The sequence below is a fragment of the Haemaphysalis longicornis genome, unplaced genomic scaffold (assembly GCF_048455015.1).
Source record: "Haemaphysalis longicornis isolate Haplotype H1 unplaced genomic scaffold, Haemaphysalis longicornis Haplotype H1 scaffold_1, whole genome shotgun sequence".
Classification (NCBI taxonomy): domain Eukaryota; kingdom Metazoa; phylum Arthropoda; class Arachnida; order Ixodida; family Ixodidae; genus Haemaphysalis; species Haemaphysalis longicornis.
In genome coordinates this window covers 84051942-84064991 of record NW_027526203.1, presented here as the reverse complement: position 1 = coordinate 84064991, position 13050 = coordinate 84051942, and the positions used below count along the sequence as shown (strand labels likewise).

Below are 13050 nucleotides of genomic sequence, written 5' to 3'. Positions count from 1 at the left end.
TGTTTACAACTGCTGCGGCCAAATTTGGGCAAATAGAACGGAAATTTTTTTAAAGCGCTTGGTATGTCGCTGCCTCGCTACGCTTGCAAACCAGCGCAGTCGCTACGACAAACGTTTTTAGATTAGGCCAATTTGAAAACTTAGCCGTCGGAGGCGGCCTTAACTCGTACCCCGGCCGCAGCGGCTCTTACGTCGCGTCGAGATCGGCTGAGCGAGCCACTGCCGCCGCCGGCGACCTGCCGGGAAAATCCCCTTCGCTCAGCGTTGGCGAGAGCCACAGTTCGTTCTTTGCTCACTTTGTGTTTCTTTGTTGTGAAGTGAAGTGAAATTTATCGCTGCTGAGACGTAGCGCGCAAAGACCGCAGCGCTGTACGACCCCAAACAATGCTCCCGTCGTCTGCGTTCGCCATCCCGCGAGCCTGTTGCTATGACGACTACAAACGCTACTTTGCCAGGCTTAAGAGCTGAAAAATCGTCCTTCTATCTCAAAAACGAAGGTCGTTTTTCGATTGAAACTTTGGGTGAGGGTTAGAATGGGCAAATTGAAGGCGAAATCAACAGCTTAAAACATGATATCGCACCGAGGAATTAGCGACGAAGCTGTTTTCGCTTCGAAGCGGGAGGGCAGGGCGACGCCATGTTAGTCAAATCAAACCGGAGACAGCAAAGGATGATGGGATAGAGTGCTGGGCTCCATGGGCTGAAGTCATGGCGGCACTCGGCTTCACAAATGTGATGTAAGGGCCTCTCCAAACCTTTTTTTTTCCTCCATGCTACAAGCTCTCTCGTCGCACCTTCCCTCCACCTCACCCGTCTCTAACAAATACGATGAAATTACTCTCCGTCAGCTTCAAACCCGGACCTTCCCTCACAATACACTTTGGCATTTGATTTTCCCCACCTATCACTCACCACAGTGCAACTTTTGCCCTGAAAGGGGTACACTTTATCACATCGTATGGGAATGCTCCCACCCACCCGACCTCCCTCCCAATCCCCACCCCTCCTCTTCACAGCTGGCGGCGCAGCTGTCCAGCTCTGAACCCGGCTCCCAGCTTAACCTGGTGAGACGGGCCCGGACTGCCAGCCATAGCCAGGGACTCCTGGACTAAGGAGTCTCCCTACTGGTCTGCCTCCACACACGGAGTCGGATTGGGCCTCAATAAAAGTTTATTCCTCCTCCTCCTCCTATAAGGTCAGATGAACCAATCATAATACGGGATTTAAGTGACGTGTTTGGCCCTACACTGATGTCGTTCTCCTGCTGCCGACTGCAAAAGAAAACGATCGCCTGACACTGCCTCACGTGTCGGTCCGACAAGTCGGATCCGACTTGTTGGATTTTACCTGTAGGACAAAGGAGAAAACCCGAGCCGACCCGGCTGTTACGAACTGTGCGCCAAGGCGAAGAGGAATCGCTCTCACTTTAATTCGACGCTATCGAAACTATCCTCGGTATTCAATTGCGTGGAATGCATGCAGGCAACCAAGTGTGCGCCGCCATATCTGTGGCCAAGCGTCTGTTGCTAGGCGACGTTGTGCGCACGGCCCGCAGATCAGGCACCCCTCTTCTCCTCCATGCAACCGTATGCGAGCGCCCACGGCCGGACTGGAGGAGCGGCGAAGTGCGCGCCCGTCGCTCCTCCAGCCCGGCCTTGGTGCGCCGTCACTCGTTACGTCGGGCTCTGCGGGATGGCGGCACTTGTCCAGCTAAGCACGACTGTGAAACACATGACTGTGTTTCACGTTACAAACTCTTCGCCGAAAACAAAGTATTGCGTCGAGTTCACTGTGAGTGCGATTAATAACATCTCTGTTGGCGTCACAGTTTAGAATAGGATTGGAACGGAGCAGATGACGCACGCCGGTGTCTTTTTTTCTTCGGCGTGCGGCCGCAGTGGCCCAGGCTGCACCGTGTCCGTGGCGCATCGGCCATGTCTGTGGCCGTTTCCAGTGTTGCCAAGCGAAGAAACTGACCGCTTAACTTTTCAACGAATACCGTCTATAGCGGGCGGGATAACAGGTCAAGGACTGTTCGGAAGTGGGCATTAAAGGGGCACTGACACAAAATTTTGAAGGCGAGATAACTTCGGAGATAGATTGGTGTGAACACATATACATCATCTGCAAAATATCAGCGGCGAATACAGCCTAGAACATATTTAAAATCAATTTTAAAGAGTACGAAATGCAACCGAGCAGCCAGCAGAGGACCACGCGCAATCGACATCCCGAGGATATTGTGTAAATAAACAACATCGAAACACGTCACGAGTTCGTGTTTGCCGCTTGCGCACTGCCGGCGTTTTTCGCCGGCTCGCCCGGCTCGCGGCTCCAATCGGAGGGCCGGAGGGCGGAGCGTGTGCTCTCGAGAACGAACGACCCATGGAGGAAAAAAAAGGTTAGGAGAGGCCCTGACATCACATTTCTGAAGCTGAGTCCCGCCATTACTTGAGCCCACTGAGCCCAGCACTCTATCCCATCATCCTTTGCTGTCTCCGGTTTGATTTGACTAACATGGCGTCGCCCTGCCCTCCCGCTTCGAATCGAAAAGAGCTTCGTCCCTGATTCCTCGGTGCGATGTCATGTTCTAAGCTGTTGATTTCGCCTTCAATTTGCCCATTCTAACCCTCACCCAAAGTTTCAATCGAAAAACAGCCTTCGTTTTTGAGATAGAAGGACGATTTTTCAGCTCTTAAGCCTGGCAAAGTAGCGTTTGTCGTCGTCATAGCAACAGGCTCGCGGGATGGCGAACGCAGACGACGGGAGCATTGTTTGGGGTCGTACAGCACTGCGGTCTTTGCGCGCTACGTCTCAGCAGCGATAAATTTCACTTCACTTCACAACAAAGAAACACAAAGTGAGCAAAGAACGAACTGTGGCTCTCGCCAACGCTGAGCGAAGGGGATTTTCCCGGCAGGTCGCCGCGGCGGCAGCGGCTTGCTCCGCCGATCTCGACGCGACGTAAGCGCCGCTGCGGCCAAGGTACGAGTTAAGGCCGCCTCCGACGGCAGAGTTTTCAAACTGACCTAGTCTAAAAACGTTTCTCGTAGCGACTGCGCTGGTTTGCAAGCGTAGCGAGGCAGCCACATACCAAGCGCCTTAAAACTTTGTCCGTTCTATTCGCCCAAATTCGGTCGCCGCAGTTGTAAACAAGTCGATGGGCTCAAGAAAAATGACGTAACTTCCTCCACACTTTTCGCAATGCATTGGTATGCTAGGGGCCTCTCCTGAGTATTCCTTCCTCAATGGAACGACCCGATCGTTGGCGGCGGAGGCGCCGTGATTTCGTCAGCTCATCGGGCAGCTGGCCGCGACCAAAGTTCCACAGCGATTCCAGGCACTCTGTTTCTATTACTTTTTATTACCATTGGATGCGAAAACGCGCCGGAGGCACAAAAAGCCCACTGAGCTAGCCGCACGGTCGCTGTGCAGGCGGCGGCCACAGCCGCGAAGAGGCCCAGGCCGGCGCAGGTAGCTCGAGTGATAGCTTGTTACCGCTGCACAAAATTGTACCCAAGTAGCAGCCTATATGAGAAAGGAGTTAATGATGCGATGGCGTTTTGCATTAAAAATTGTCATCAGCACCGCTTACGAGAGCGCCAATCGAATATCCGCCTCAGTGCTAAGCCGAACATATCTGTAGGCGGACCTGTAGGCAGACCGTCCGGCTGCTCCCAGCGCGCGTCTTGACACCCACTGTCTCGAGCGTCGCGCGTCGTTCTTTAGCCGCGGTAGCATTTGCACTCGCAGCGCCTGCGTCACATCCACGGTCGCTTTTTAATTAAGCGCCTCACGAGATCAGTACGTGGGGGCATTCGCAGAAACTGCCGTCGATGCGGATTCGACAGTGCTACGGCGGCTCTGCTCTGTGATATCCCTCCTACGGTCACGTGTTCAGCTTTGTTCCCACAAAATTCATCGTTTCGCGGCACCCGCTCAAACCGAAACTGCGACTGGCCGCATTGAAAATGCCTCTAATTAAACAACCGTCGCACGCTGAAGCAAATGAGGTTTCTACAGGTTATAAGTAGGTCACTAGCTACTTATCGCAACACAAAAACAAGATGCACAATTTTTGTGTCAGTGCCCCTTTAAGAAGGACAGCTCAAAGCGCGACGCGACGAATGCAATAACTCTGGAGGCCACAGAAATCTTCTTAGCTTTTTCTCAATGATTCTAATTGGTGCAGCTCGAGGCTACGCTGAACGATTGACAGCCGACGGTTAAGTCATGCTGATTCCTTGTGTATGTAACCAGCAACTTCAGTTCTCTACAACTAAAAAATCTGCACGAGTGTAGCAACAAAACTAGCGATTCTTAGCTGGTTCCACTCCCATGGGATACTGTGCTATGCCCCATGTCGTTAAAGTTACTTAGGCCGAAAGTACAAAGACTTAGCGAGTGTGTCAGTGAACGTGAAACTAGATGAAGCAGTCACTTTAGTGGCAGAGACCTGCATGGACAGGGAACTTGCCTGGCGGATGTAGCTACTTTGTCCTGCGAGTGCACACATAAAATTAGGCGTAGAATTTCTTCACATCTGACTGCACTACTGGGACGAGTTCAGCCTGCAATGTTTTTATACCAGTATGGACTTGTACTTTAGAGACGAAAAACTAAGTATTACTTGAAAATCTTTTACTATTTAAACAAATCAAGCCGCATTCTAATCCGTTCATCTTCCTCGTACAGCTCTGTCTGGGCCTGCAGCATCTTGCCAGCAATGGTGACGATGGTCGGCTCACGGCGACGGGATGTACGGCATTCAACGGAATCAAGCAGCACGCGGCGAACCAGACGCTAATCAAGAGCTACCTACGTGATCCGCACAAAACAACAAGCGCCCATCCTGACACGTGTCTTCAACTGGCAGCGCCACCACCCCTGGAGCCTATAAAGGACGGATGCGCCGGCCGCGCGGCCACTGGGCACGGTAGCACCGGCATGCCGCATTCTAATCCGTTCATCTTCCTTGTACAGGTGGGCAAAAACTACGGTAGATGTTCTCGGTCGAGTGACCGCTTTTTACTGGTGTTGCCGTGCCCGCGGCTGTGTGGTGCGCTGTATGAATGTTTCGAGTTTCTCAAGATGTTGTTGTTGTTAGGTGGTGACGTAAAAACTAATCCAGGCCCTGCCCTTAATAACATTTCCAATCAACTTAAGGAAATTTCTGACGCCATAAAGATAATCAAAGAACAACGGCTGGTAGATATCGACAGAAAACTGGACACTCTTGCAAAATTAGAAGGTGACCTTGCAAGTTGTCAGACCCAGGTAACTTCCATGCAAAGCACAATAGAAACATTGGAAAAAAGAAATAATGAACTCGAGAACAGAAGCAGGAGAGGAAATCTAATCGTTTATGGTCTGCCGGAAGCAAAAGACGAAACGAGCGAATCACTAGAAAAAATTGTGAACGAAGAGATAATAAGAGACACTCTCGAGTTAGACCCGATTGAGATTGAGACAATTCATCGTCTTGGTAGGCCAGCTGGTGATAAAACGCGACCAGTTATCTTTAAACTTTTGGATACGCGACAGAAGGCGGTAATTTTGAACCAATGTAAGAAACTCAAGGACACAGACTACTCCATCGGAGAAGATTTCTCCCGTAGAATACGGGACATAAGGAAGAAACTTTGGGATAGCGCGAAAGAAAACCGAGACAAAAAAGATAAAGTGTCGCTAGCCTTCGACAAACTCTACATAAATAATTGTGCCTTTGTGTGGAGCGACGAAAAGGGAGAGAGGGTGCCTTTAGACAAAAAAAAACGGCGACACACTAACCCGACCAACAACCCGCAGCAGTGCGCAGACCAAAAAATAACGCTGCTTAACCTAAACGCACGAAGTATTCTGAACAAAATACAGTCACTCGAAAACACATTGCTGCTTTATGAACCAGATATTGTGGCTATTACTGAAACTTGGCTGTCGCCATCTGTGTACAATCATGAAATAGCCCCCCCAAACTATGTGGTTGTTAGAAAAGATAGGCCATCCCGTGGTGGGGGCGTGGCACTGCTGATACGACGCTCTATATCGTACACCCTTCTTCCGCCAGTGCCAAACGCTGAGGCAATCTTCTGCAAAATCATTTGCAACGGCGTTACATTAGTAGTCGGCTGTGTTTATCGTAGCCCCTCTTCTGACAACGACTGTATAACAAACATTCACGATTTTCTTGGACATCATGTTCGTAGCTCCCGTATAATACTCATGGGTGACTTTAACCTTCCCGATATAGATTGGACTAACATGTGCCCCACATCTCCCGGTTCAAATGCTCTCATTGATATAATGCTGCATTTTAACCTCCGCCAAGTTGTACAGCAACCGACGCGTGTTCAAGGCGCAGCATCAAGCATCCTAGACTTGATCTTTCTCAGCTATCCGTTTGAACAACAGCAGTACCAAGTCAACGTTGTAGATGGTATCTCAGACCACAATATGCCAATTTATCGGCTTACACTCGACCGTGCCCTACGCATGCGTTCTACCGGAGCGCCGGTAGCTAATTTCAGTCAAGCGGATGACGGTTCCATATTAACCTACCTTGCGCATGAATTTCCCACGTTCTTAAAAATGGCTGGAAAGCCCAGCACACACGTCAATACGCTATAGCTTCAGATTAAGAACATCGTGTCACATTGTATGAACAACTTCATACCCCTGAGACTAACACGGCCCCGCAAAAATAATCCGTGGATCACACGCGAAGTTATACATGCCAAAAGAAAGGTCAAGAGGTTGCGTAAATCTTCGAAGAAAAACAAAGCGAGCTCTCCTAATGCACCTAACCTGAGACGCGCAATCGCAAACTTCAAGTCCAAATTAAAAGAAGCAAAAGAGAACTACTTTAAAAATACGCTCCCTTCATTCATAAAAGATAACCCATGTAGATTTTGGAAACACATCCGTCCTCCTAGAACAGACACCCCGGATTTTTCTCCACAAGAAAAAAAAAAAGCTAAAGCTAATTATTACAATAATTATTTTCCCTCTATATTCACAAAAGATAACAGAAATACCCCCGATCTCCCTTTCGTCGATGGTATTTTAATTGACCCCTTGATTATCACTGATGATGGAATTTTGAACCTCTGGCTGAACGTCGATCCTAAAAAAGCATGCGGGCCCGATGAAATCCCCAACAATTTTCTCAGACGTTATGCGGAATGGTGCAGCCGGTATCTAGGACTGGTCTTCCGTAAGTCTGTATCTTGTTCAAAGCTTCCGGATGATTGGAAAAAAGCAAAGGTCGCACCGATACCTAAAACAGGCAATAGCGAAGACCCATCTGATTTCAGACCCATCTCACTCACTAGCACATCATGTAAATTACTTGAACACATCATTCTGAAGCACATAACACTATTCCTAGAGACAAAAGGCACCTTATCTCCTTACCAACACGGATTTATAAAAGGGCTATCCACACCAACGCAACTAACTGAAGTTGTACATGACCTCGCGTTTTCTATTAATAACCGCTCGCAGACAGACTTTATACTGCTAGATTTTTCAAAAGCATTTGACTCAGTATGCCATAAAACATTAAACGCAAAACTCAAACGCATACTCGGTACCGGAAACCTAACAAACTGGATAGAAGACTTTTTATATGGCCGCTCGCAATTTGTAATCTTTGAAAATGTACATTCAGATAGCATGCCCGTAACATCCGGAGTCCCCCAGGGCTCAGTTCTTGGCCCTCTGCTCTTTCTTATATTTATAAATGACATAACGACAAGCATTTCTTGTAAAATCAAACTTTTTGCTGACGACTGCATTATGTACCAAAACATCAACAGTTCCAAAGACCAGGTCGCTTTACAGGAATCTCTAAACCAACTTGATAACTGGTGTACTAAGTGGCAAATGAAGATTAACTTCAGAAAAACAGTGTGCATGACCGTAACGAGAAAGAAAGAACCCATGAATTACCCTTACAACATTAACGGCACGCAACTGGTGAAAGTAAATCAACACAAATATTTAGGCGTAATTTTAACATCCAACCTTAAATGGGACTTACACATCACTCACATTACATCCACTGCATTGCGCAAATTATTTTATATTAAAAGGTGTCTAAGGCTCGCACCAAAATCAACTACGCTTCTAGCCTACACCACTTATGTCCGACCAGTATTAGAATACGCCAGCACCATTTGGTTCCCTTATACGCTCACTAACATAAAAAGACTAGAAAAGGTACAGAGGCAAGCTGTAAGATTTATCTGCAATAAATTTAAACGTACTGACTCACCAACTAATATGCTATTGGACTGTGGACTTCATACACTTCAGGTTAGAGCTAAACAAGCCCGTCTAAAATTTCTGCTTCAACTATTGCACAATCAATATAAAATCAACGCATACAAGTTCATCCACCCTTCAGAATCCCAGCAAACAAGGCAAAAACACGCGCACACTTTGACTGAATATCCTTGCAATAATGACGCCTTCAAATATTCTTTCTTCCCGCTTGCTATCCGAGAATGAAATCGCTTGGACCCATTGGTTACTAACACGGATTCACTTACTGATTTTTTGTCGAGAATCGCTAACATTACCAATTAACAGGAAAGTGAAACATGCAACCCTAATTTTTATGAAGTGTGGACTCGGATGTTATGTATTCTGTACACTTACGGCGACCACCGCTAAACGTGCGTCTACATAACATACAGCATCATGTTCAGTCACTGCGAATTTTGACTGTACTAACTTATCTGTAATGTATTTTCTTGGAATACAATAGGTATGACTTGCCTCACAATGTTCCTTATCTTTTGTTTTCTTCCTTTGTAGTAAATACTATACACCCGCATGCGTACAGTGAACTACAATATTCTAGTTCACTCTACGCATGCGAAAACTTCCCGCAGTGTTTTTACTTGATTACTCATGGTTTTGAGACTTTTTTTACGGTTCCGCTCGGCGCGGTATTGTTAGTTGTGATTTGCGCAACGTATGGTTAGTCTGTATACCAATCTCTTTTCTTTACACAAGTTGCTTTTTTTGGCTTATTTGAGTGCACTTTCCTTGTTGGCATCCTTTATAAACTGAGGAACCTCGATTATGCTTGTATTATGCGTTGCTCAACCCTTCTACACGTTTCCCTTCCTTTGTATCTTTCATAAATATGTGCAATCTAAAATATGACGCTTACACCACAGTTACTTAACCCTTGTTCTTGTTTTGACATTCTGTTCTTATTACTGTTGTACTACCTACCGACTAAGTACTTTTGTATGTATATGAATACACCCTTGTATGCCCGCCTGCCTTGGTCTCAAGAAGAGACTGGCAGTATTTCAAATAAATAAATAAATTTATTTTCCTTCATTTCCACACATTTTTGGGTGACTGCATCGCCCAATACCTCCTGATAACCAGACTTTCCTGTATTGTATTTTAATAGAATGCAATACGACCATATCATTTGTAGCCCCATAGTCGAAGGCCGATGAAAATATTAAATGAAAAGTACTAGATCTCTTGGCCATTAGTTGCACAATTGTGTGTGTGTGTGGGGGGGGGTACCTTCTTTAGTAACACTGTTGTGCACGTTCCTGTAAAACAGGAACGAAAGCTCGTTCCTCGTTCCTCAAATATTTGGAACGAGTTCCCGTTACAAGTTCTTCTATTGCGAAAGGAGCGCGTTCCAGTTCCACTTCGGGTTCTGTAATGTAATGTAATGTAGCGACACGTTCCGATGTTCGAAGATATATTTTTTTTAACTTCGAGTTTTTGCCGCGCGGCATATGAGAGGCGGTAAAAGATGGGAGGAGGGAAGAAAGTAGGAAGGAAAGAGAAAGAGAAGAAAATAGGGAGAGAGGGGCTGCCAAGAGCACAAAAGGTCACGAAACCGACAGGTTTTCAAGTCTACAGGTATGCATGCAGTCCAGTGGCGTGCAGAAAGTCCATCAGTGACCTGCAGTATTTATCTTCCTGCACCCAGAGGTTGTAGTCATCCAGTTTATCCCACCGGAGACAAACCTTTCTGAGCGCATCGTCTCGAGCTGTCCTTGTTCCCGCGCACGTCCACAAAAAATGCTTGGCATCAGCTTCAACCGCCGGAGACGGACACTAGGGACACGTTCCTGGGTGGTCTTGTTAGTGCCCCCAAGTCCAAGTGACTGAAGTTGTAAGGGACACCCCAGCCCGAAGCCTCCTGAGATAAACTTCCTCCACCCGGGAAAGAATAGGGGGCAGGCAGTCGACACACGGGGGAATTAGGGCACGTGTGTCCTTTCTCAGGAGAGATTCCCAGGCTAAAAGACGGGAGCGCGGATCACAAGGAAGGGGGCTAGGGGAGGATTCAGGGGGGGGGGGGCGCAAAAGAGTGGGAAATGTGGTCCGCTAATTGATTCAGTATATTCTGACCGTGCCCCTGTAACGAATGTACACAGATCGTTAGCTCTGATGTTCTGTGGAGGCTGTGAATCTGCTGGCAGATCAGAGGTGTCTTGTTTACTTGCTTCAGATGCTTCACAGCACTGAGCGAGTCTGTGTATATATGCACCTCCGTGATGTTATAGAGTGCACTTGCAGCATTGACTGCGTCATGAACAGCCTGGAGCTCTAGTAGCAGCGGTTCCGGAGTGCCGGTAGCGTAACAGCGGGAGCCTTTGATTTCCGGGTGCGTGGCACTGACGAAAGCAGTCTGTCCTCCGTCCGGCAGAAGATCTGCGTCTGTGTACTGTACGCATTGGCCTTCAGGGAATGTGGCATTGGAGGTTGGCGCTAGCTAGTCACGGCGACGAAGCTTCGTTGTCTTATTTGTTGTCATTGTCGTGTACCGCCACGGTGGAAGATCGTCGGAGGTTGAAGTGACGGGGGACGCATGACAAAAATGTGAATGGAGCGCTGCTACCACTGGAATGTACAAACGCTTGAGCTTCCTTCCTTCTTCGCGCTGGTTTATAAGCTCCGATATAGTATTGATCGGGGCGTGTTCCTGTAAGATGGGCGTCGGGGTAACACGAGGAAGTGGCGTACATGAACAATCACGTGATCCACTCTCTCACTCTCACTCAAACAAGTTAAAACCGTTTAACTAGCCACTCTGAACTCAGGCTGCCGGCCTTCAGGCGGCCTCTTTCAGCTTTTGTCCATACGGTGCGCGACGAAATTATGCCCAAAATGACGAAATGTCTGTCCTTTATTAAGCACGACTGTTGGGCAAGTTGGTGCATTATGATTAAGAAATAGAGCTCTACTTGGACAACGACACAAATTAAGAACGACGGGACAAGCGCTCACTTGCAACTAACATATATTGAAACATCCTCTCGTATTTCTACATGTGTCACCAGGAGCATGCGCACTGGAATACACAAAACGGAAAGCATCAAACATATGATGGACACAATCGAAGTGACGTTTCCAAAAATTCAAACTCGGTGGCACGCAAAAGCACAGATGTGTGGCTAACGCACTTTTTAATAAAGAACGCTTCCAAGAGCTCCCTCGCTACTCTACCATCACTCCTGCCGAGAATTCGAATCTGGCGTACATGCATAAATCTAGCATACATGCATACATGTATAAATACATGTATATATACGATACGATGTTTTAATAAATGTCAGTTTCAAGTGAGCGCTAGTCCCGTCGTTCTTCATTTCTGTCGTTGTCCAAGTCGCGCTCTATTTCTCAATCATTTCTGTCCAGTCTCAACACGACGCGTGCAATACAAAAGGACCTGGCGCTCCCGTCGACCCATTCCCGCAAGATCTGCGACCGACCGCGCGATGACGAACTGCGCGCATACTCAAACTTCGAGCAGAACAACGTCCTGAGACACTGCTGTGCGCCCTGCTCTATTGATAGCCAATGACCCTTCGCATATTGATAGCCAATGACCCTTCGCATATTGATAGCCAATGACCCTTCGCATGACCTCACGGCGAGCGCAACTCCCCTGAGAACAACGGACCCGCGTCTCGCGCTAACTAATGCGGTAATTACCCCTGACAATCTACGGATACGGTGGTTTCACAAGGGACCTGCAGCACCACTCGGACTTAGACAACCTTTTACCGGCAGGGAACAATTGTGTCGGCTAGACGCCCATCCTGGCCTGCCCAGACAACCAATAAAAGGTGAAAAACATCCTCGCGGCTGTGGTATTCACCCTTTCGAACTGCGCGTAAGCTCAACCGGCATGAAAGCAACCACAAGCTGCTGCCCGCTTTGGGATTACTCTTCTGCCTTAGACCTTCGAGGAAGCACGTTCCGCTGAAGGGTGGGCAAATTGGCCAGCTTTTAGACAGAGAAACACAGTATCGACTTGTAGATTTTTGTACTTGAGTCTTGTCATCAAAAACAGCCAAATCTTTGCGATGTAACGTTTGTAGAAGGAACGCAGTTCCTGCCGTTCTTTCATAAACCTAACGAGTTACCATTACAGTTCCGCCGACCCTTAATGAAACGGTGCTGTTCCTCCGTTCCTCCACAAACGAAATAGTTCCAGGACCGCTTTTCCTTGGAAGTTCCGTGCTACACTGGTAACAAAACTCCTTTGCTGAGCAAAATCACGATAAAATACTCGGGTTTTAGGGCAAAATCCTTCTCAATTTGTGCTTTGGTCTGACCGTCGTTCTCTTAGGACCCATAACACCTTAGACCTCGTACGGACACGTTGCCTAGCTATAGCCATTTTAACCGTCTTCTTGCCGGTGGTGTTTGTCACCATAAAAGTTGGACAGCAACAAAAAAATTTATTTTATTGTATTCGAAGCTTACAAAAAAGAAACGAAACACTCTCGCCGAGCGACTGATTCACATGGCTGCCCGAATCCAGCCAATGGGTGGTAAGGAGCTTACGCGTGTGTCACACCAGCGGGGATTTTGACCGAAGGTGCATCAGTGCTTTTGCAGCTGTGTCAAGGCCTCGAGGTAGTCCTGCGTTGAAGGGAACGAAAACGTCGATAAACTCTTTCCGTATGCGCTCGTTCAGTGAGTGTCACGAGGACGGAGTGAGCGTGAACAGTGAGAGCAGGTGCGGTATACTGGCGATGGCCTGCTCTCTGC

General features: G+C 47.7%; 1 protein-coding gene across 1 annotated transcript in view; it reads right to left on the bottom strand.

Moving 5' to 3' along the window:
* Positions 1-12762: 12762 nt before the first annotated feature.
* The window catches only part of LOC144164803 (uncharacterized), an 89754-nt gene continuing 89466 nt past the window's right edge, over positions 12763-13050 (bottom strand). Inside the window, exon 7 of the mRNA XM_077695070.1 lies at positions 12763-12921. Coding sequence (XP_077551196.1) covers positions 12883-12921 — 39 coding nt within the window. The 3' untranslated portion in view covers positions 12763-12882. The remainder of the gene's footprint in view (positions 12922-13050) is intronic.